Raw genomic sequence first — 25,767 nt, forward strand, 5'->3', positions numbered from 1 at the left:
GATATGTTCCGTACGTCGTAACTACAATCCCCTTCCCTTTCATGAAAGTGACCTACCGAACTAGACTATTTAACGGATTTGTTATCACATAAGCAACACGATGGGTGCCACATGTGGAGCAGGATTTGCTTACCCTCCCGGAGCACCTGAGATCACCTGAAGTTTTTGGTGGGGTTCGTTTTATTTATACTTTCGTTTTCTGTGTTGTGTCATGTGAACTATTGTTTGTCTGTCTTTTTCATTTTCAGCCATAGCATTGTCAGTTAATTTTCGATTTATGAGTTTGACTGTCCCTTTGGTATCTTTCGTCCTTCTTTTATACAAACTTTTTTGCTAAACGCTTTCAGATATTGGGCTATTTTTTGGTATGTGAGTTTCTCATGATGAGTTACAGATCAAATTTAAGTTGCGTTCCGCGCCGGTAATTTTTGCCAAAGTTAAGGTTTCACAACTTTGAAAATGGTTGGAAATAACTGTTGTACAGACCTTTTTCTATACGCCTCCAGTTTTTGAGTTGATTTTTGACATTTGAGACTACCGTCGTGTTCGCGTCAACATGTGTTATTGAAATTGCAGATTTTTCAAAATTTGTGAATCGGGGCCATTCGTGTCGCTTTGAAAATTCTCTGAAACCGATATTATCAAGATGCTTGATTTCTTGATTGACAACATATTTGTTACGTTCGGAGGACGTGTTTTTCAACAGACTGTCGGCATCCCAATGGGAACAAACTGTGCCCCTCTTCTTGCTGACTTGTTTCTTTATTATTATGAGGCTGACTTCATGCAGGAACTTCTTAGGAAGAAAGATAAGAAGTTAGCAATATCCTTTAACTCTACTTTCCGCTATATAGATGACGTTCTTTCACTAAACAATTCAAAATTTGGTAACTATGTGGATCGCATCTATCCCATCGAATTGGAAATAAAGGATACTACAGATACAGTTAAGTCGGCTTCATATCTTGACTTACATCTAGAAATTGACAATGAGGGTCGGTTGAAGACAAAACTTTACGACAAAAGAGATGATTTCAGCTTTCCAATTGTGAACTTTCCATTTAAGTAGCAACATTCCAGCAGCACCTGCATACGGGGTATATATCTCCCAATTGATACGATATTCCCGTGCTTGCATTTCCTATCATGATTTTCTTGATAGAGGGTTACTGCTCACAAGGAAGCTATTAAACCAAGAGTTCCAAATGGTGAAGTTGAAATCATCCCTTCGTAAATTTTACGGACGCCATCACGAGTTGGTTGACCGTTATGGAATAACCGTTTCACAAATGATATCGGATATGTTCATTACGTCGTAACTACAATCCCCTTCCCTTTCATGAATTTGACCTACCGAATTAGACTATTTACCGGATTTGTAATCACATAAGCAACACGACGGGTGCCGCATGTGGAGCAGGATCTACTTACCCTTCCGGAGCACCTGAGATCACCCCTAGTTTTGGTGGGGTTCGTGTTGTTTATTCTTTAGTTTTCTATGTTGTGTCATGTGTACTATTGTTTTTCTGTTTGTCTTTTTCATTTTTAGCCATGGCGTTGTCAGTTTGTTTTAGATTTACGAGTTTGACTGTCTCTTTGGTGTCTTTTGTCCCTCTTTTATTACCACTGGGTCGATGTCTCTGCTGGTGGACATTTTGTCCCCAAGGACATCATCCGCCCAGTAGCAAAACTACAATTGCATGAACTTACGAAGAACTAACAGGAAACTGGCTCGGACGTCGCCCAGTATAAAAAGGTCCGAAACAGACGTCACCATGGACACGGTGTCGTCTGATACGGCAGGTGTCCCCTCATCACCAGACTTGACAAATAACCCAAACACGACTCATTCAGATCATCGTCCTAGTGACAGCAGCAATATTACACATATACAGCCTTGTTCAGTTCTCCTTAAAGACATTTTGGTTTTTGATGACACAGTACAACACTGTCGCATTTCAAAATGTGAGACCAAAGGCGGCAAAACTTGAGCTATCTTAATTACAGATGCTGAATTCACTAGCAATTTGACCAAGAAGTCATATTTTACCAGAAGTTACGATGATCTGAATTGTAAATCGATAAATGTCGTCTACGGATTAGAGTGCAACCTTTGCGGCTTGGTATACGTCGGTGAAACGAAAGGAAGGCTAAACAAACGTATGTGCGGTCATAGATCAGACATTAACCTCAATGCTAACGACATTCTATACCAGCATTTCAATCAGCCCGATCATTCCATCGTTTCTATGACAGTTCGAATTATTGAAAAAATATACTATAGCTCGAACAATCCTAATCTTTCAACGACTCTCCGTAGACAAAAAGAAGACTACTGGATTAGACAATTGGGAACTGCAACACCGTATGGCTGCAATGACAAAATTGTTGGTATAGGTATTCTATCTAGTCCTTCGTGTAACTCGGTGAATGTGATGAGTATTTTCAACTCGACTCCTCGACGTAGACGTAGTCATGGCCATCGTCATTATACATCACCCTCTCTGCATGATGTCTCTATTAATGACTTGCTGCCATGCATACAAAACCCGTTAGGTATTCATCACATTCGCACGAAACTTTCTTCATTACCCCTTTCAAAACTTCATTCTCTGTTCAATTTATGTTTGGAATCCACTGTAACAAACCCTCATTCAAACCAATACAAACTACAAGCTATAATTTCGGATATTGCTAGTCACAGACTTTTCAAGCCAGTTCGCATTGGAAAAGATGAAAAAGAGAAAAGATCTTTTCTAAATCTTTCCTTTGCCAACAAAGGTCTCGATGGCGTCAACCTAGGCAATATCCTTCATCATAAATTAGTTCAATCGAAAATACCTCCTTATTTCAAAGACCAGTCTGTACCAATAATTTCTTATACCTATACCAAACCTATTGCAACTAAAATTTTCAATTACAAACTCGTTTTGCAGGATCTCGATATTGACGACTTCAAGTCTAAACCTCCTGATTGCACTTGTGCTAGTTCCCAATTCACATATACTCCTGCTGGCCACGTTATTACCGGTGACCTTAACATTGTTTATAACACTTCTCTACGAAACGTGTTATCGAAAGGTCCGAAATATTGTGAGCCTAAATCCATCAATTGGAAACACAACTTTAAAATTTTGATGGATTCAGTCGAGGATTATGACAGGCAATGGGCTAAGCGCGAGAAGGAAGACGTAGACACTGTATCCGAATGGATTAAGGCAGTGAGGTCGTTAATACAAATCAGAATTAAGAAACTGAATGGGTCCATCAATGCCCATGCTACGTCAATCTTCAAAGATCCAAATGTTGCTAAACACCTATCTGACCTCCATGATGAATATGTTGTTGTCCCCGCAGACAAAGCCCCAAATAACATCGTTTTAATCTGTAAAAGTCATTACATTAATTGCTTGATAAACGAATTAGGTATAGACAATTCACTTGGAAACCCAACATATACCCTCACGACACTTACCAAAGAGGAAATCCTGGATAATCATAGGTCTGTTCTTTGTTCCTTTGGTATTTCAACCAAAGATGAAGAACTGGATCTTCCATCACTGTATTGGATACCTAAACTACATAAGTGTCCTTACAAACAACGGTATATTGCTGGGTCTTCCAAGTGCTCCACGAAACCCCTTTCTAAATTATTAACATCCATTTTATCAGCAATCAAAGACGGGCTTCAAAGTTATTGTGAAACTGCCTATTCTAGAGGTGGCGTGAATCAGATGTGGATACTTAAAAATTCCAAAGATCTTTTAGAGTACATACAATCTAACTCTCTTTCATCTTGTAACAGTATTAAAACATTTGACTTTTCTACTCTTTACACAAGTATTCCACATTCCAAACTAAAAGACAAATTAAAAGAGTTGGTATTACTTTGCTTCATAAAAAAGAATGGCCAACGTAGATACAAGTATCTTGTTTTAGGGAGGGATAAATCATACTTTGTAAAGAACCATTCTGATTCAAACAAAAAATTCTCTAAAACCGATATTATCAAGATGCTTGATTTCTTGATTGACAACATATTTGTTACGTTCGGAGGACGTGTTTTTCAACAGACTGTCGGCATCCCAATGGGAACAAACTGTGCCCCTCTATTTGCTGACTTGTTTCTTTATTATTATGAGGCTGACTTCATGCAGGAACTTCTTAGGAAGAAAGATAAGAAGTTAGCAATATCCTTTAACTCTACTTTCCGCTATATAGATGACGTTCTTTCACTAAACAATTCAAAATTTGGTGACTATGTGGATCGCATCTATCCCATCGAATTGGAAATAAAGGATACTACATATACAGTTAAGTCGGCTTCATATCTTGACTTACATCTAGAAATTGACAATGAGGGTCGGTTGAAGACAAAACTTTACGACAAAAGAGATGATTTCAGCTTTCCAATTGTGAACTTTCCATTTCTAAGTAGCAACATTCCAGCAGCACCTGCATACGGGGTATATATCTCCCAATTGATACGATATTCCCGTGCTTGCATTTCCTATCATGATTTTCTTGATAGAGGGTTACTGCTCACAAGGAAGCTATTAAACCAAGAGTTCCAAATGGTGAAGTTGAAATCATCCCTTCGTAAATTTTACGGACGCCATCACGAGTTGGTTGGCCGTTATGGAATAACCGTTTCACAAATGATATTGGATATGTTCATTACGTCGTAACTACAATCCCCTTCCCTTTCATGAATTTGACCTACCGAATTAGACTATTTACCGGATTTGTAATCACATAAGCAACACGACGGGTGCCGCATGTGGAGCAGGATCTGCTTACCCTTCCGCAGCACCTGAGATCACCCCTAGTTTTGGTGGGGTTCGTGTTGTTTATTCTTCAGTTTTCTATGTTGTGTCATGTGTACTATTGTTTTTCTGTGTGTCTTTTTCATTTTTAGCCATGGCGTTGTCAGTTTGTTTTAGATTTACGAGTTTGACTGTCCCTTTGGTGTCTTTCGTCCCTCCTTTTTTGACACATCTAGTTTGTATCTGTACATCATTATTGCTTTCATTTATCTTGTTTATTTCGTACAATGTACGTTCCCTGTGTTTTTTCCATTGTTAATAGATGCTATCAGATAACCAAGTTTTCAAGCGTACAACACTTTATATAAAAACTTAAATACTTAGATTTTTTTAATGCCTTTTTTTTAACGATAACAAATATTTTTCTTCAATCATTTCCTGATTTATAAATACCTAGGGATCCCTGTATTTTAACAGCATCACTTGGCCAGGAAAAAAATCAAATGAGTTTACACACATATATTTAAAAAAACAATTACCATTGATTTTACCTGATAAGCTTCATTGTATAATACATAATATTTTGATAAAGATAATAATCCAATGTTGACTGCTGTACCCCTAATTTAGATTTGTTACCCATTAGGTCTGTGCATGTTCGTACTAAAAGTAATTTTGTTTGTTTTATATTGATTAAGTTATAGAACAATGGTGACTGCTGTTTCCCTTTTTGGACATTTTTATCAATTGTGTCTGTTTGTTTTGTTCACGCATCGTTGTTGTCAATATAATAAAATTTGATGTGACTGTCGTACAACTTAGAAATTTAGCGCTATAAAAGCAGGTTTATAATCAAATATTTTCTACATACAAAAAAATGCCTGTACCAAGTCAGGAATATGACAGTTGTTATCCATTCGGTTTATGTTTTTGAACTTTTGAATTTACCATTTTGATTAGGGACTTTCCGTTTTGAATTTACCTTAAAGTCTGATTTAAAAGTTATGCTTATTTTAAAGCAATTAAGGTATTGTCACCTATGCCAGTATTTGAACATTTAGGGGAACATATTGTATTAAGATATGATGGCATATTTTGAAGTTTAAGGAAACAGATTTTAGTTTATTAAAACATCGAGTAATAGGAAGCGGACCATTTTAGTTTTGAACGTTAGGAATAATGCAATGATAGATATAGGGGTGATATACACATTCAATCCAAAGCATCATTGAACAATTTTATAAATTAACTGACATTTTGATCTGAACAGCTTTAAGGCAAGTGAACAACGAATTACAAATGCAGTCCAAGGAAAATTCAATCGAAAAGTCTCTTACCAAATGGCAAGATGAACAGTTCAAATATATCAAACGAATGGAAAACAACTGTCATATTTCTAACATGGTACTGGGGTTTCTTATGTATAAAATGGTGGAATAAACCATTTCTTTTATAGCTACGTTAACCTCTTACTTTTATGACAGTCGCATTTAATTCCATTATATTGACATCCATGGTGTGAACGAAAGAAACAGACATAATCGAAAAAATTTCATTAAAGGGGAACAGCAGTCAACATTGTGTTATTATCTTAAGCACTATCAGAACGAACAAATATGTCACCAAAGAAAAACTAAATGGCATATAGAGTTGGGTACAGACCAAGCATTAGATGTTAATGGGCGGAAAAGTTAACGCGGCGTTTACTCGCGTGATCATTATATAAACGCCGCGTTATCTGTACGTTAAATACGAAATTTTAGTAGACATAAAAATTTTAATTTTACTTTCGCGTTTTCCTCCGCGTCATCGCGAAAATGACACGTCGCTTAATTCTGTTTGTAAAAAACGCGTGTTAAAGCAAATTATCACCGTATCTAACTATAACACGTCATAACGCTGATAAACAAAGTCACTCATGATAGTCTATACATTAAGACCATCGTGTATTATTTGTAATGTTGATACATAATGATTATCAACAAAGTATAGGTATCTTGCGATGAACCTTTTTTTATTGAAAAAGGACGAGCCTTATCTCCTGCAAAATGCACAACTACTCCCAATCCCAAACACAAACACAAACACAAATTAAAATGATCAGACTTTTCCCTTTTTTAATATTTGTATGAAGTTTTACTTTGTGAAATGATAAAAGACTTTTATGTGAATATTGGCAATACTGCACCTTTAATTGTTAATCCGTTATAGATATTATAGATATTAAAGATATTATTGTAAGGTATTGAAAACTACTGACTTTGATTTCCCCATGTAAAGCACCATACAAGCACCAATTGTCATTTGTAATTTGTTTGATGGCATATGTTGAATGTGTGTATATGTTTAAGACACCACACATTTAACCACCTGTAATAAATGTCTTTAAGAATGTTTCTTATTTTTTTGAAAATCGAGATATTTTATTTGTTTCAACCAGCGTTTGTATCTTAAAAGTATACATTACTATGTATAAAACAGCAGCTCCAGTTTCGTACGATTTGCTTTTCGGATATTTTGTGAAATGAAGTATTTAAAATACTCAGATCTGTGAAATGTACTTCAAAAATATGTATCAAACAGACCATGTCAGACAAAGTATTTTATTGTCAATATATTTACACAGAGTTGGTACTAGTCGAGTCCAAACTTTTTTTTTTTTTTTTTGAAAATAATTCAAGAGATTTTAACGAGACTGAACGTGACTGAAAAGTCAGAAGAATACATCCTTAATAATATTATTAATAATATAAATGTTTGATTTCATATTTTCAGACGAAGTTGAGCGTGGAAATTTACTACGTAAGTGATACCTTTATTTAGAAATAAACGACCTGTGTAAATATGAAATTTATATCGTTTAACATCTTCTTTATTATAAAATATTTATTCATCCTCCCATTCTTCTTTAAAAAGTTTTAAGTTAATCAAACTAAGACTTTCCTACGCAATACACTCTCCACAAAACCAGGTTCAACCCACCATATTTTTTTAAATGTCCTGTAACAAGTCAGGAATATTGCAGTTGTTCAAACTTTTGTATATGGGCGTCACTAGTAGGTCTAATGTGGACAATATGCACCTCTGGCGTATTAAAATGTTAAACGTGTTGCCTTTTGTTAGCTATTATTCGTGTTTTTCAATGTCAATTGTGTTCTCCTATTTATTTATATTGTAGACCTGTAATGTTGTGTTGTCATCTTAATGTTATATTTGACATGACCATAAAAGAGGGAGGTTTGGCATGCCACAAAACCAGGTTCAAGCCACCATTTTTTCCTTTAAAAATGTCCTGTACCAAGTCAGGAAATATGGCCATTGTTATATTATAGTTCGTTTCTGTGTGTGTTACATTTTAACGTTGTGTCGTTTGTTTTCTATTATTTTTGAGTGTGCATTCACATTACTATAAGACGTGTCACGGTACTTATCTATCCCAAATTCATGTATTTGATTTTGATATTATATTTGTTATTTTCATAGGATTTTGTTTAATGCTTAGTCCGTTTCTGTGTATGTTACATTTTAATGTTGTGTAGTTGTTCTCCTCTTATATTTAATGCGTTTCCCTCGGTCATGGTTTGTTGCCCCGATTTCGTTTTTTGTCCTTGGATTTATGAGTTTTTGAACATCGGTATACTACTGTTGCCATTATTTATCTATAAATTAGTTTCTATGTATGTTGAATTGTCGTTTGTTTTTGCTGCACTTCAGTGCGTCTGTTGTTTCATTGTTTTCCATATATTGTTGTATTTTTCTCGCTTTGAGTTTGTAAGCCGGATTTATTATTCTCACCCAATTATTGACTTTTGAACAGCGGTATACTGCTGTTGCCTCTTTATAACATATGCATACCATATTGCATAATCGTTACATCATAAACCAGTACGATTTTAACATATTTAATAGAATCATACAATATTCTCCATTGCACCATACATCATAAACTGTTTTAATTACATCAAATTTTATTTAAAACCACACAACAAAACGTATCCTTGTAAATCATACACCTTTCCCTTATTCCACCATTTACTATCCCAAATCATGCACTACTCCACTTACATCTAACACTTTTCGAAAACATCATACCTATCCCGAAAACTTTATACTCCTTCCCGAAAACATAAAACCATCTCGAATGCACCATACCCGTCCAGAATAAATCATATCCTTCCCGAATTATTCACACCCTTCCCGAATACATCATACCCTTCTCGTAAAAATCATATCCCTTTTAGAAAGCATTGTATGAATACATAATACTCCTCTGGATACATCATACCCTTCCAGAATACATCATACTCCTTCCATAAAACATTCTACCCTTCTGGAATAAATTATACTCTTCTCGATTAATCCTGTCCTTTTCGAATAAATCATATCCGTACCGAATAAATCATATCCTTCTCAAATACATCATACCCTTCTCAAATACATCATACCCTTCTCGAATACATCATACCCTACCCGAATACATCATACCCTTCTCAAATACATCATACCCTTCTCAAATACATCATACCCTTCTCGAATACATCATACCCTTCTCAAATACATCATACCCTTCTCGAATACATTATACCCTACCCGAATACATCATACCCTTATCGAATAAATTATTCCCTGATCGAATACAGCATACTCTTCTCGAATACATCATACCCTTCCCTAATAAATAATACCCTACCTGAATAAATTTAATCCTTCCCAAATAAATCATACTCTTCCCAAATTCATAATACCCTTTTTAAATACGTCATACCCATCACAAATAAAACATAATCTTAGCAAATACATTATTCCCTTCTCGAATACATTATATCTTACCTAAATACATCATATCTGTCGTGAATAAATCATACCTTTACCGAGCACATCAAGCACGTCCCGAATTCACCATACCTTTCCCTAATGAAAAAAACTTTCCTCTCATACAGCATGTACATCAAACCCTATCTGAATACGTCATACCCGTACGCAATAAATCACACTTTATCTTATACATCATCCACTTACATCTAACCCTTCTCGAATACTTTATACCCTTCTCGAAAACATCATACGCCTTCCAGAAAACTAATAAAAAAATCATGCATCTAAGACTAAACTATCAATCCGTACACATCCAACATCCAATGGATGTAATGAAAAGACGTCATGACCAGCCAGAGAAAACATGGCCTTGTGTAATGCAAAGTTACAGGTATCGACAGATTGTAGATCCATGAATATGTATATGTATAGCATACTAGTGAAATTTAGTTAGCTTTTCATACCCTTTCGAATACTTCATACCTTCTCGAATACATCATACCCCTTCCCTAATAAATAATACTCTTCTCGATTACATCATACCCTACCCAAATAAATTATATTCGTCCCGAATAAATCTTGTCCTATCGAATAAATCTTGTTCTTTTAGAAAAAATCTACTCGTCTCTAATAAATCATAATCTTCCCGAGTACATAATACCCTTCTCGAATACATCATACCTTCTGAATACATCATTCCCTTCTCGAACACATCATACCCCTTCCCTAATACATAATAATCTTCTCGAATACATCATACTCTACCCGAATAAATCATACCCGGCCCGAATAAATCCTGTCCTTCTCGAATAAATCCTGTACTTCTCGAATAAATCATACCCGTTCCGAATAAGTCATACCCTTCCCGAATAAAGCATACCCTTCCCGAAAACAACATACCCTCATCCTATAAATCATACCCTTCCCGAATATATCATATCCGTCCCGAATAAATCGTACCATTCCCGAATACATCATTCCCCTCCGGAATACTGAGATGTTGAGAGAGATATTTTCTCTATTGGATTGGCCGTCGCATACATGTAACGATTGGTTGTCCTAGCAAGGTTGATTGGCTGGACTGCTAAACACAGTGGGGGCGGAACACGGTACATATCATCAATTTATTGCTCGCAAATGAGCAATAGGAACAGTATCATTCCATGCAAAGACAAATGCATTGTATTCACACCCAAAACCGCATTCGACTTGTATGTGTGATTTCCATAGCTACCCTAATGATGCACTGTTTTACTGAATGCCATATATAGAACTTGGAATTCAACATGATTTCATATAAAACCTTTTTTATATGCTAACCGTTATCCAATAATGATGGGCCAATGTCGAATAGCAAACTTAAATGTTATAATAAACTTGATACAATGTGATGTCTACCGCGCTGGAAAAAATCAGATGGTTAAACTTTGCGCTGGTTTGGTATAATTTGATTGACTGAATATATTGCGTTATGTTAACGATAGAAAACATCAATACGTCTTTCAAGACGACCCCTTTAAAATGTTTATCATATCTCGACTCTCGTTTGTTCGTCAAAAGTATTTATTATCTATCACGTCTAGTAGTACATCTTAAATAACATTTTGGAAAGACATAATTAGCATGGGTCTTGTAAAGTGGTATGATCCTTCAGCTGCACCTGCATACTGGGTACATATCTCCCAATTGATACGATATTCCCGTGCTTGCATTTCCTATCATGATTTTCTTGATAGAGGGTTGCTGCTTACAAGGAAGCTATTAAACCAAGAGTTCCAAATCGTGAAGTTGAAATTAACCCTTCGTAAATTTTACGGACGCCATCACAAATTGGTTGACCGTTATGGAATAACCGTTTCACAAATGATATCGGATATGTTCATTACGTCGTAACTACAATCCCCTTCCCTTTCATGAATGTGACCAACCGAATTAGACTATTTACCGGATTTATAAACACGTAAGCAACACGACGGGTGCCACATGTGGAGTAGGATCTGCTTACCCTTCCGGAGCATATGAGATCACCCCTAGTTTTTGGTGGGGTTCGTGTTGTTTCTTTAGTTTTCTATGTTGTGTCATGTGTACTATTGTTTGTCTGTTTGTCTTTTTCATTTTTATCCATGGCGTTGTCAGTTTGTTTTAGATTTATGAGTTTGACTGTTACTTTGGTATCTTTCGTCCCTCTTTCATAATAAAATGAAATAAAAACAAACTTCCCATCCAGCTCAAACTTATACATCCTATAATTAACTGCATGTAGTTTTATTTCCAATTATAGTATTGGAGTATTTCTTCAAAATAATGTGATTTCAGCCGAATCACTAGAAAATTGCCCACATTTGCTTTTTACTGAGGTTCCCAAAAAGTATTTACTCTCCGTATATTGTGATTTGATAGTGTGCACCTGGTTGGTCCTCTTATCTTTTGGGGAAAATCAAATATAGCTTTTTAAAAAAAGATGTGGTATGAATGTCAATGAGACAACACTCCACAGGAGTTCAAATTGATAAAGAAGTTAACAACTATAGGTCACCGTACGGCCTTCAACAATGAGCAGCAAATCTGATACTGCATAGTCAGTTTTATTAGTTAGTTCGTTCGAGAGACGTTTACTTTCCAAATTATTATCTTATTTTGAAACGGTTTGAAAATACAATAGTCTTTTTCTTAATTGAAATATATAGCATAAAAATAGTAAAATCACAAAATACTGAACTCCGAGGGTAACCAAAACGGAAAGTCCCTTATCAAATAGCAAAATCATATTCTTGACTTGGTACAGGCATTTTCTTATGTAGACAATTGTGGATTGAACCTGGTTTTATAGCGCTGAACCTCTCACTTGTATGATAGTCGCATTCAATTCCATTATATTGACAATGATGTGTGAACAAAACAGACATTATAGGTAAAATTGACAAAATAAAGATATATCAGTCATCATCGTGTCACAATCTCAATCAGAACAAAAACAAACAATTAATTAACAAAGTAGTACAAAAAAGCATATTTCAAATTAAACAACCACGTTCATTGCTTACTTATTTTTGTATTTTATTTAAGTATATTAAAATCAACCCATTAAGGATAGAAATACTTTAATTCAAGATACCGAATCGCTAAATTAACATCATCTATGTTTTAGAATAGCGAGTTTTGACGTCAGAATGTAAACGTCACATAGGTAAAGATATGTATAAAAGAAACGTAAAGAGTCACATGTACAAATTACACTATTAACAATGAAAGATAAAACTAACAACACAATGACGGGAGGCATAAATACCGAATAATTACACATACGGATTCATTCTTCGACCACACATGTGTTTAATTTTTCGAATCAATTAATCTGTTATATACATTGCATACAGATTTTTGAACATTACTTTATTTTTATTTTAGGGCCTTTATTAAAGAAGCGGATTCAATACCATGGTTATAAATTAAACAAGTTATCTTTCAAGCTACAAGACACAGGTAAATATAAAACATAATAATCTGAATGCAAAAGGCCCCTGCAGATAAATAATGTGAACTTGAATGATTATCATACAGGTTAGAAGTTGAACTTGTTTTAAAATGTCATTCGAAGAGATATCATTTAACTAGCCATACATGGACATAAAAAGTAAAATCACAAAAATACTGAACTCAGAGGAAAATCAATTTGGAAAGTCCATAATCACATGGCAAAATCAAAAAACAAAACGCATCAAAAACGAATGGACAAGAACTGTCATATTCCTGACTTGGTACATGCATTTTCAAATGTAGAAAATGGTGGATTAAACCTTGTTCTATAGCGCTAACCCTCTCACTTTAATAACAGTCTCATCAAATTCCGCTACATTTACATGATGGTTTAAATAAACAGTCACAATTAATAAAATAGTCAAAATATGGGTACATCAGTCATCATCGTATAACAATTTTAAAAGTTCACTGTGAAGTTAAATACATTTTATATCCGGTTCTTACATAAATCGAGATCAATTTTCATTTAAAATATGTTAATTACTTTTTTACTAAAACTAACTAGTTGCTCTTTTCATTTATATGGATTCCATAGTTGCAATTTTTAAAATAATGTATAATTGATATCGCTTTATTGAGTAAGGTAGCAATAATGGCACTGACAGCACATTCAATTGTTTCGTAAAGTTACAAGAATTTTTCAAACCAACAGGAAGAATTATTATAAAAAAAGACAAAACATACCAACGGGACAGTCAAACTCATGATAGATCATAAATTGAAAGTTACCATGGCCAAAAACGAAAAAGACAAACAGACAATAATAGCACAAACAACATAGAAAACTAAAGAATAAGCAACACGAACCACATACAAAAAACTAGGGGTGATCTCAGGTGATCCGGAAGGGTAAGCAGATCCTGCTCCACATGTTGCACCTGTCGTGTTGCTTATGTTACAAAAAATCCGGTAAATAGTCTAATTCGGTAGGTCACATACATGAAAGGGAAGGGCACGACATAAGGAAAATTATGTGAAACGGTTATTCCATAACGGTCAACCAACTCGTGATTGCGTCCGCAAAATGAACGCAGGGATGATTTCAATTTCACCAATTGGAACTCTTGGTTTAAAAGCTTCATAGGAGCAGCAACCCTCTATCAAGTAAAACGTTCCTGAATGTTTTTCAATAAAATTACGTCTCGGTTGCTTTTGTGCAATTTTGCACAATACAAGTTTTTGTTAAACCTTTTTGTCGTGTAACAGTACACTGGATCAAGTATTTAAATTGTTACTGAATGTTTTGTCTTGATGTGAAATGACTGTTCTGGTGTCGAGGACTATCATTCTTTTATTGTAAAATACTAGGTAAAATATTAGGTTTGTATACCACAAATATCATTTTTGCTTCTTCACTTGGCGGTTTGTTTGATGGACCGTCGAAATATTTTTTTAAAAATTATAATACTTCGCGATTAAATTAAGTACAAATTAATCGTTTTGGCTATGTTGTAATATTAGTATACCACCTGAAAAACTATGTTAAATTACTTATTTCTCAGCTTTTATATTTATCAATGGTTTTACATTTTGTTTTGCATTTTATGATGCAAAACTATATTATCTCCAAGACTGTAAGATGTACCAGACATTCACTTCCTTGCAATACCTTTTTTACATACTTTATGAGAATGAAGTTTTCGTCAGTGTCTTATGACGTAGAGGAATACTACGCACAAAATCACTTTCAACGCCTTCATTTAATATAATCGTGACTCCATCCTGTACAAATTGGAATATAATTTAGTACATAATATTGAACTTTTTTCCAAAAGATTAAAGCAAGTTTCAAAATTTTCTCCTCTGCATTAATTTGATGTTAGTAAGTTTTTAAACTGTTAATTAGGCAATGAATAAACAATCACGCTACCTCTTAATCAAGATAGATAGTGCTGCTGATTTCAAAAAGTGTTGGATATTATTCGAACTATCATTCGGCCACTGAAATTACAAAACATAGTAAAATCACTCATACTGTTCAAAATTAAGTTATTTTTGTATTGATACATGATCAGGACTTACAATCTTAGTACAGAGAGGTCGCTTAGATGAAATAAAGATGCTGAAATGAGAATCTCTTATACAAATTCGTTTGCCTAATTTAAGTGATTCGATGGAACTTTTTAGAGAGTTTGTTTCATAATACACAATGAGAACAATAAGTACTGTGGTGCAATATAATTGTTATTAATATATTTAATTATATATTTCTTATCAAATAAATAACTTAAACCTTGGTGGCAACATTAATTGAGAACCAGAGCTTTATTCAAGACAAAATGTACAGTAATGTCGTTGCTGAGAACATCTGATAGAAAACATACATGTTTAAGGTACCCCTTGTCGCTTTGTAATGAGTCCATACATCCAAAAGTCATATACTGTTAAGCTGTTTACAATTAGTTTCATGTAATGAACACCGGTTTTATATTAAATTGTCTTCATCTGTCCCTCATTTTTTAAAACCTGTACATGTCAATTGTTCACACCAGTAAACCACATGTACACGTATTTACATGTATAGTACATGGAAATTGAACACAAGTTTCTATGGAAACTTATGTACCAGTTAAGAACAGACCAATTCATATTGTGTTATTTTGGAATCGACTTTTGAATACACAACGTATCGGACGTAAGTGGTTTTGAAAGCTATTTTTCTTTTATTGCATTTAATTTGTGCTTTCAAGGGAATGTTATAAATGCTCCATTTATAGTTCCTGCAATAATGACAACCTTTTGACTTGCAGAAACTGCAAGTGCATTACACATTAACCGTTTGGATAAATGTCCATTGCTTTTCATTATTGGATTCAAGTTACATTATAAGAGGAGTGAAATCTGGTGTACATTTTATGCTTTATATGTTATGAGTTTAGTGTGAAGCGATGTTTTTGTTTCTCATAACGAATAGCCTAGAACTCAAAGCCGACCACTTAGTGTTCGACCAATGGTGATATAAAATAGCAGGACTTAAGTCAATTCGAGATTTGGATGTAATGTTTATAAAATTTAAAAGCAATTGTACTGTCGACTGAGCTCGACATCACTACAATGAATGGTCATAACATGAAGTGACTCAATCTCTGTGTTATACTATTCTCTGTGGCGATTAGCTCATCAAATTTCGTTTCAATGACCGCTAGAACTGACGCGGAAAGGGTAATTTCATTATCCTAATCATAACTTTTGACATGGCAATTATTGGTCAAAGTACGGCCTTCAACTCGGAGCATAGGCTCATGACACGTGTTAAACAATTATAACAGGAAAACTAACGGAAAACTATATATAAAAGACGCGAAACGAGAAACACTAATCAGTTTGACTGTCCATCTGGTATCTTTCGTCTCTCTTTTATGAACTAAATCAACAAACTTCCGAACAATGGGTTTCTGACTTAGGACAGGCGCAAACAAAAGCGGGTTTAAATGTTTGAACAGGCATTAAACTTAACCCTTACCTAAAACAGTAGTGTAACATTACGACGTAGACTATGACAAAATATGAATACGATACAAAAATAGCCTGTTTTATTTGATTTTTGAGTTTGAAATGCCAGTTGTAGTTTTTTTTTTCTCTTCAAAACCTTCATTGGGTAAACTACAAAGAATTCTACCTGATAAATAGGAAATTGAATAAACTCAAAAGATCAATGTCAAACTGCATCAATCGTTATGAAGTTCATTTTTTTTTATCATTTTTTTCAAAGCTTGGTTCTAATATTTTCTAAAGTATTTGTCAAACAAATCTGGTATCAATAAGTTGAAAGCAATAGTCCAAGATAGATACACTCGAAAAACTTAAAAAAAGAAGAAAAATTAAAATAAAAGTTCCCTGTCCTTCAACAACTCACTTTCACTTTCCATTTGTAGCTGGTGCACTGGCTGAGATTGTACAAACATATTTTGAAATCTAACAAGCAAATAAACTGTTTCAGAGCAGTTAAAAAAAGCTAAATAAAGTAAACACAAACCAGGGCATGGATTATAGTCTTTGTATGAAGATAAGACCCTAAATTCAAAAGATTTTGGCTTTGAAACCGTAATTATATTCAGTCAACAAATCAGTGTATCATTAATTCAATCATCAAATCATAATTCTGATATATTGTTATTTATTTTCGTTTATACATGTATTTAGGCTCTTTCCAGACAACAGGAATATTATGTGATGGTTATTATATTGATTGTGATGTGCATACGATTGCATCACCTCGCTTATTTTGGAAAACAGCAACAGGTATAATATAATTCTTTTAAAAACTCATACAAACGTTACTATTATTTGCCCTTATATCCTTGGTCATCGCCTTTCTATATCACAAGTCGTTCGATATGTTCAAAACATGATCTCTATCATCAAGACATTTTGATTTCAGACAATCATATGTGTGCATGTAAATGGATCACTATCAAATTGTACTACAAGGTTACATAGTACAAAAGAAAGGTCTGGGTTTAGTTTGGGGTTATTGTTCCAACTTTTTGAATTCTATTTTAGCCGGAGTGCCCGGAGAAAACTACCGACCTTCGATAGTAAAACTGACAATCCAAGTGAATTAAGATTGGAGTCGAGTGCACCCGCACGAACGGGGTTCGAATTCACAAACTCAATTTTGACTGGCTAGTAAATACTGTAGTTACTACTTAGACTATTCAGCACCCGAGGCCCTTCAATTAATACATTCATGAGAGATGCCTGTTGTTATTCTGTGGTTGAAATGTACTGTTTATGTTCTTTATTTATGTATTTATTCATGTATTTCTTTGTCCTGAGTGTTTTTTGTGTTTTTTGTTCGGTGTTCCTGTCACGTAATGTTGTCATTTCAGCTGTATTTGCAACATTGAATCCAAGCGGGAAGTTTTGTAATACATTGCGTCGGAACTAAACACATTTATTCTAAAAACAGTTGTTGGCATGACACGGGTTATGTTCTTCTCATATATGTTATGATGGTATGATACTAAACCCCTAACGGGAAGGATTGTGCCTAATGTTCATATGATGAAATCATAATCTTTCAGTCAGTTTGATTGAAGTCTTGAGCTGTCATGTCAGTTAAATGCTACAAGTAGTCTGTTGTTATTTATGTATTAATGTCATTTTGTTTATTTTCTTTGGTTACATCTTCTGACATCAGACTCGGACTTCTCTTGAACTGAATTTAAATGTGCGTATTGTTATGCGTTTACTTTTCTACATTGGTTAGATGTATAGGGGGAGGGTTGAGATCTCACAAACATGTTTAACCCCGCCGCATTTTTGCGCCTGTCCCAAGTCAGGAGCCTCTGGCCTTTGTTAGTCTTGTATTATTTTAATTTTAGTTTCTTGTGTACAATTTGGAAATAAGTATGGCGTTCATTATCACTGACCTAGTATATATTTGTTTAGGGGTCAGCTAAAGGACGCCTCTGGGTGCGGGAATTTCTCGCTACATTGAAGACCTGTTGGTGACCTTCTGCTGTTGTTTTTTTATTTGGTCGGGTTGTTGTCTCTTTGACACACTCCCCATTTCCATTCTCAATTTTATTTTTATAACCCATGTTCAAACCACCATTTGTTCTTAAAACGGCCTATACCAAATCAGGAATATGTCATTCGTTGTCGAATTAACGTTTCTAAGTATGATGGCGTTTATATTTGTAGCATTTCAGAGTTTCGTTGTTTCATCTTAAAGTTGATGTGTTTCTATCGGTTGGTTTAAGTTTCTGATCCGGCTTTATTTTCGCTCAATCGATGTTTGAATATTGAACAGCTGCATTACTATTTTATTATTTATACAAAAACAAGTTGAGTGTTGAGTTCAATTTTAGAGTTATGGTCCTAACCCTTTAAATAAAATCCCAAAAAACAATATTTTTGGTAAAATACTTTGTATAAATTACTTATTTCTTGAGCAGTCTTAACGGGTTATGTTTAAATGTCTTACTTTTTATGAAGCTAAAAGGGGCAAATATAATCCGATTTGGATAATAGAATAATAACAAAATAACAAATCTTAAATACAGTAATAGTCAATTTAGAGTAAAATAATTTAATTTATCTGCTGCTTTGACAATTAATCCTCATTTCTTAATCAAAAAGAGATTTGTTCAGAGCTATTACATCTATAATACTAAAATTACGAGGTTCATTTGTCAGCCGTCATCACGTGAAAACGACGAATCAAATAATTCAACTTTATATATAACTAATATAGTACAAAGGTGTAGATTGAAAATTACACCACTCCAGGCACTTTCGTTTTCCACGTAATTAATATTGCCAATAATTAAGAAATTCCGGGTCGAGTCCGATACCGATACCGATACCAATAGTATATTCACCTGTTACCGATTACATTATCTGTACGTTCCGCATCTGAGAGGTGCACCACCAAACGGTGTATTCTTGATTAATATGCTATATATTATTACACGGGTCATAATCACAGGGTTGACACTACTTAATTGTCAAATTGTTACCTATTGTAGTATTTTAATCAGTAAGACTTTCTACGATAACAACACGATTACTAAAAATCTGGACTAAAAATAAGGCGTATAGGTACAGTTTTTAATTTGTTAACGGACATGACGTAAAACAGCGAGTCAAAGAATTCAACTTTATCTATAACTAATATAGGACAATGCTGTTGATTAAAAAATACTCCATTCCAGGACCTTATGTTTTCCAAATAATTAATATTACCAATAATTGATAAGTTCCAGTTCGACGGGTTCAAAAAGAAAGATTTGAAAGCAGAGAAAACTGTTTATCTTATAATCGCCATGACTTTATCAAATGACAATACTAATACTAAAATAAGGTTTGCGCATAGTTATATACTTTAATTTAGTCACCGACCCGCGATATCACGGGTGTATTCTAGTTAAATAAAAAGTGCAACGTCATTTGTGTCAGGAGGGACAATTTATATTAAGCTGATAAAACTCTTAAGAACAGATGTCTAGACAAAACAGGGCATGAATTCCGGGCTTTGTATGAGAGAAATCATCCTATTTCAAATATTTATAGCAACAAATTACAACAAACAATTGTCGTTTTTGCAAGAACTGTATTTTTTCTCTCGACACATCAATGTATCATCATTCTAATCAGTCTGTTTTTTTTCATAACTAGGTTCTTTGTTGACAGAAGGAATATACTGTGATGGTTATTTTATTGATTGTGATATACATCATAGTTTGATTGGATCAAACAGTTTTTGCAAGAGAACAGCAAAAGGTATAACAAAATTCTGTTACTTATTCTTTGCTAATAGACCCGGTCATCACAATTATATGTCACAAGTCGTTCGTGATGTTGCAATACATATGTGATATGGATGGCTTCATTGAATATCAGCCATACCGCACCGTTGTGTAAGCTTAAGAACTAAAATATTGTGAAACTGGTATCTGACAAAAATGAAAAATAAGACGTCATGACTATTTCGGAATGGAAGCATTAAAAATTAAACATCAGTTAAAACAAAGGGGTGAAAGATACCAAAGGGCCTTTAAAACTGACGAAAGATTCTCAAATCAAATCGCATGCAGACTTTGAATGGTTTAACACTAGTAATTTTGGGGCACTTTATAGCTTGTTATTCGGTGTGAGCCACAGCGTCGTGTTGAAGGCCGTAAACTGACCGATAATGGTTTACTTTTATAAATTGTTAATTGGATTGAGAGTTGTCTCATTGAAACTCATATCACATCTCCCTTTATCCAATTTAAGCAATAAATTTCATCAGAGATTAACAACTTTGTTGGCCTTTTTGAGAAATCGTTTAAAAGAAGTAATCGCAATGCTTTTCAATACAAAAATGGTATTACACGTTTTATACAATAATTGCCATACGGTGTATTCTGTTACTAGTGAACAAAACGTTAACACATATTAAACAGAGGAACAAGCGATTCAGTATGATGCAGTTTCTTTCTGATAACAGTTTTGTTGAATTTGAACGTTGACTTTTTTCAACATATTGTCGGCTTCCAATGGGAACAAACTATGCACCTCACCTTGCAAACCCTTTCTGCAATGAGTCGAAGTTCCTTCAGACACATATGAAAAAAATAGACAATAAGGAATGCAGCTCATTTAATTTCACATTCAGATCGATGTAATCAAGATTTTCTTTCTATTAGCAATCCAACATTTTTCGATTGGTTTCCATCAATATATTCTTCAGAACTAGAAGTAAATAAATTGATACTGTATCACACTCGTTATAAATATGATGTAATTTACTAATTGGTATTTGGCAGTTTACATGACAAATTATCTGAACCATTGATTTTAAAGGAAGATGAAAAATGATCAAGTGTAAAATTAAAACAATGTTGATTTCGTTCATTAACGTAAACGCGTTTGCAATCAGACTTGTGCTTATCTTGCCTTTTTCAACAGTAGTCATTATATCAATAGCTGGAGTTTAAGACATGTTCATCTGACCCACGATATTGTCAATAAGACACAGACGATACGCTGTATGTCATTGTTTAACAAAGACTGTTCGCAAGGTTAAGGGGAATCATCAAACTTTATATGTGATCGTCTTGGTTGTTTCTGGACGGTGTGAATTGATTGATATTTTATAAAAAGTAGGATAACAATAATACTGAGCTCCGAGGAAAATTCAAAATGGAAAGTCCCTAATCAGATAGCAAAATTAAATGAAAAAAAACATCAAACGAATAGACAACAATTGTCATATTCCTGACTTGGTACAGGTATTCTTGAACGTAGAAAATGGTGAATTGTACTGGTTTAATAGCTCTATGTAATACAGGAAGATATTTGAATAAATTTGTCGTTCAAAGTATTTTCAATATTATAAATAATCAATGCCATGAATACATTATAATAGAACAATAACATATATGGTGGTATGTTAAAAATACAAAACTTCGTCATATGTACCAATTTTTTTTTACAGAAAGTAGCATTCAAAATATTCAAAACGAGAAGTCTCTAATCAAATTGAAAATCAAAAGCTCAAACACATAAAAGATACCAGCTGTCATATAACTGAATTGGTACAGACATGTTGTTATTAGACAATAGTAGATTAAACCTGATTATATAGCTAGCTAAACTTATTACTTGTATAAAAATCGCATCTAATACAATTATATTGACAACGATGTGTGAACAAATATGCTAAACAAAGAAAATAGACAAAGCATATTTGTAAAAATTAAAGAAGACAATAATACAAACAATTACCATAGAACAACAACACAATAATGGGACGTATAAGTACAGAGTCACGTCAAATCTTTATCACCAAACAGTAAACTAAATAGTAAAAGTTATATTCATAAAGGCAAATACCGTGCATATCAAACTCGACGTATAATTCTTAAAATGAGGCGGAAGAAGTCGTATATGATGTTTACTTCTGGAAGATATATTGATGGAACCCAATCAGAAAAATTTGGATTGTTAATGGAAAAAAAAACATCATTAATATAAATGACCTGGGCTCTTTGATCTTCTTGTTTTTGAAAGTGTCTGAAGGACTTTCGATTGATGGGAAAATAAGAAATTATTTGTCAGTTCTTTGGAGTTTTTTTTAGAATCCACATATGTATAACACCACTAAGCGAGTATACATTCAATAGGTTATTTCATTGATTTGTTGTTCAATGCCATCATGGCAATGTTCATAGAAGTTATGAAAGACAATCATGATTCGCCAAAATGTCACCCATGTCAAATGATATGATTTTGTATGTGGAATACCTGCTCATTTATACCTAGTATTTTTATAGGACACTCGTAGTAGTACGATTTATATGAAAATGAAATAATATTTGAAATTTGTCCGTAATTAAAAAGGCCAGAGTCAAAGTTTAAGTTGGGATCAAATAGACGGGAGTAGGTTGTGTAATAATCATGTTACTAATTGGTCCGGGAAGAAAGTCATTTTTTAGGTGTATTTCTTTTAGACAATAAGTGAAAATTTTAAGTAGCTCTTTTTCAACAAATCAAACATGATAAATAGTGACCTTATATTTTTGGAATATATACAGAAAACTATTTCGTCAATGTAATTTTTGCGACACTTACAATACTATCCTTTCAAACAGCGATTATTTTCTTGATCTGGAAGGTGCTACAATAAACTCTTTTGGTACATCTACAATGGATTAAAGTAGATACCGAGATAATGTATTAAAAAATAAAACATAGTTAATGAATACATAATGAAAAATAAAACTCCCATTTATAACTCAGTAACGTTTTATTTCAGATAACATAGCGATTAAGAGTAATTACAATTTTGAATCAACGAATGCATTTGAATGTTTGGTTATAACATCCTCATACTTGAAAAAAGAACAAGGGCGTTTATCATTACTTAATGAGGATTCGTTTCTACAGGCAGTGGTAAAAAGTCGAGACTTGATTTGTAGATTAATGCTTTCATACATTGATGACAGTGAGGCAACTCTTGTATACCTTTTAAAAGTTCTGGAATTTGCCATGGAAAGAAGACATAATGATATATCAATGTCAATTGCTTGGCGCTTAACATGGGTGTATTTTACCAGGATCAAATATGATTTTCCAACTTTAAAGGATATTTGGCCTGCCTTTCGATGTACTTGTAAAAACGAATCAGAAGAACAGTGTGATATTTGCTTATCAGAGACAGTAATTGTTGTTCAACTCGATACTTATTCAGCAAAACCTTCAGAAATGTTTTATTCCATTCCGGTTATATTTTACACAGATGGAATCGGCGATAAATTACCATTAGCCACTAGTACAATACCTTATATTGACGAAATGCCAATAACTGATTCTAATGCAGAATGTTTATTTGATAATCACCGAAATCTAACACTTATATGTAAATCCTCATGTCTAACGTTGCCGATGACATATAGACCTTCAAACACAATATCTGAAATCAAACCATGTGTCCAACTGTATTGTAAGGCAAAGGGGTTGATACCAATCGGTGAGCAACATTTTCCAAAGTTTTTTTGCGGTATGCCTACTAAAGTTGTACAAGGAACGCCAACATTAATGGGCGGTTTACAGATTGGAAACGCAATCGGCACAGACAGCTTTAAGAAAGGCACACTTGGAGGGTTTGTAAGATTTAGAGGCGAAGATGCTTTTCTGACCTGCCTCCATGTTTTCCTTACAGCTGAACAGTTAACAGAGGATAAAATAACTCTTGACGATAATGAATCCTATCGTGTAAAATGTTATCAAAACACAACTGCATGGAGTAATAAAGACGACGGGTTTGTATGTGGGAAAATTCAAGATTTCGGCTTTGAACAAAACTGTGATAGAACAAGTGTAGATGCTGCCCTAATACAACTGGAGAAAGGAATAGGAATAGATTCTTCGCATTTTCTAGCAACGACAGGTAAGTATATACCTTATGAAAATAAGTCTCTTACACGTATTTAAACTCATTTATTGACAGAAGAATGCGTCACGAGTTTATATGATAATAAATAGTTATCAAAAGTACCAGGGTTATAATTTAGTACGCCAGACACGCGTTTTGTCTCCATAAAACTCATCAGTGACGCTCCCATCAAAATACTTATAAACCCTAACAAGTACAAATTTGAAGTGTATTGAGGATCCAAACTTCCAAAAAGTTGTGCCAAATACGGCTAAGGTAATCTATGCCTAGGATAAGAACATCCTTAGTTTTTCGAAAAAAATATAGTTTGTAAACGGGAAATTTATAAAAATGACCATATTATTGATATTCATGTCAACACCGAAGTTTTGACTACTGGGCTGGTGATACTCTCGGGGACGAAACGTCCACCAGCAGTGGCATCGACCCAGTGGTGTAAACAGTACCAGGGTTATAATTTAGTACACCAGACGCGCGTTTTGTTTGTACTATTGTTTTTCTGTTTGTCTTTTTTAATTTTTAGCCATGGCGTTGTCAGTTTGTTTTAAATTTATGAGTTAGACTGTCCCTTCAGTATCTTTCGTCCCTCTTTTGTCTCCATTAAGTCTGAGAATTTCAATTAGGAGATAACTGTGTTGTTCTTAAGCAAATTAAGTAATTAGCAACGCGTCACCGGATCATGTAAACGAGTATTTGCTTGAAATACAACATCGTTATCTTCATTCTAATGAAAGTGCCAGTAAACAACGTCATATCATACTTTTAAAATCTGTCAAAAATTTGTCGTACTTTTTTCATAATATCAATTGCTAATTTATGACCTAAAAATTGATGACTCTATTCAATTATAATGAACGTCACGCACGAAGTTGCATTATGATGAATGTTTACATGGATTGAATATGAATCTCCGTCGACGTACAAACGTTTATGAAAACAGACCTATTTCCTTAATATGCTATGCTGATTGTTGTTTCATACATTACGAGGGCTCAAACTTATTACTTATGAGTTGACTAAATGATATTTGGCATGAAGTGTATAACGAGAATACGATGTTTTGTGTATCATCCTTACATTCGCTTGACATTGACATTTTAACTTCATCAAAGTGATTCATTTTTATATATTTTCCGTTATTGTCATAATGTTTTCCGGTTTTTATAAATAGTTTAAATTGGTATTTATAACATTATAACAAAGTCCTTGATCCCCTAAGAACAAATCAACCGCATATCATCTCATCTTGAGCTTCAA

The 25,767-nt window shown here is 34.0% G+C and overlaps 1 protein-coding gene across 1 annotated transcript in view; it reads left to right on the forward strand.

Moving 5' to 3' along the window:
• LOC139500529 (uncharacterized) overlaps positions 1-25,767 on the forward strand; it is a 58,142-nt gene that overhangs the window by 25,566 nt on the left and 6,809 nt on the right. Inside the window, exons 7-10 of the mRNA XM_071289277.1 lie at positions 7,542-7,568; positions 12,990-13,064; positions 20,247-20,351; positions 23,371-24,504. Coding sequence (XP_071145378.1) covers positions 7,542-7,568; positions 12,990-13,064; positions 20,247-20,351; positions 23,371-24,504 — 1,341 coding nt within the window. The remainder of the gene's footprint in view (positions 1-7,541; positions 7,569-12,989; positions 13,065-20,246; positions 20,352-23,370; positions 24,505-25,767) is intronic.

The sequence above is a fragment of the Mytilus edulis genome, chromosome 13 (assembly GCF_963676685.1).
Source record: "Mytilus edulis chromosome 13, xbMytEdul2.2, whole genome shotgun sequence".
Classification (NCBI taxonomy): Eukaryota; Metazoa; Mollusca; class Bivalvia; order Mytilida; family Mytilidae; genus Mytilus; species Mytilus edulis.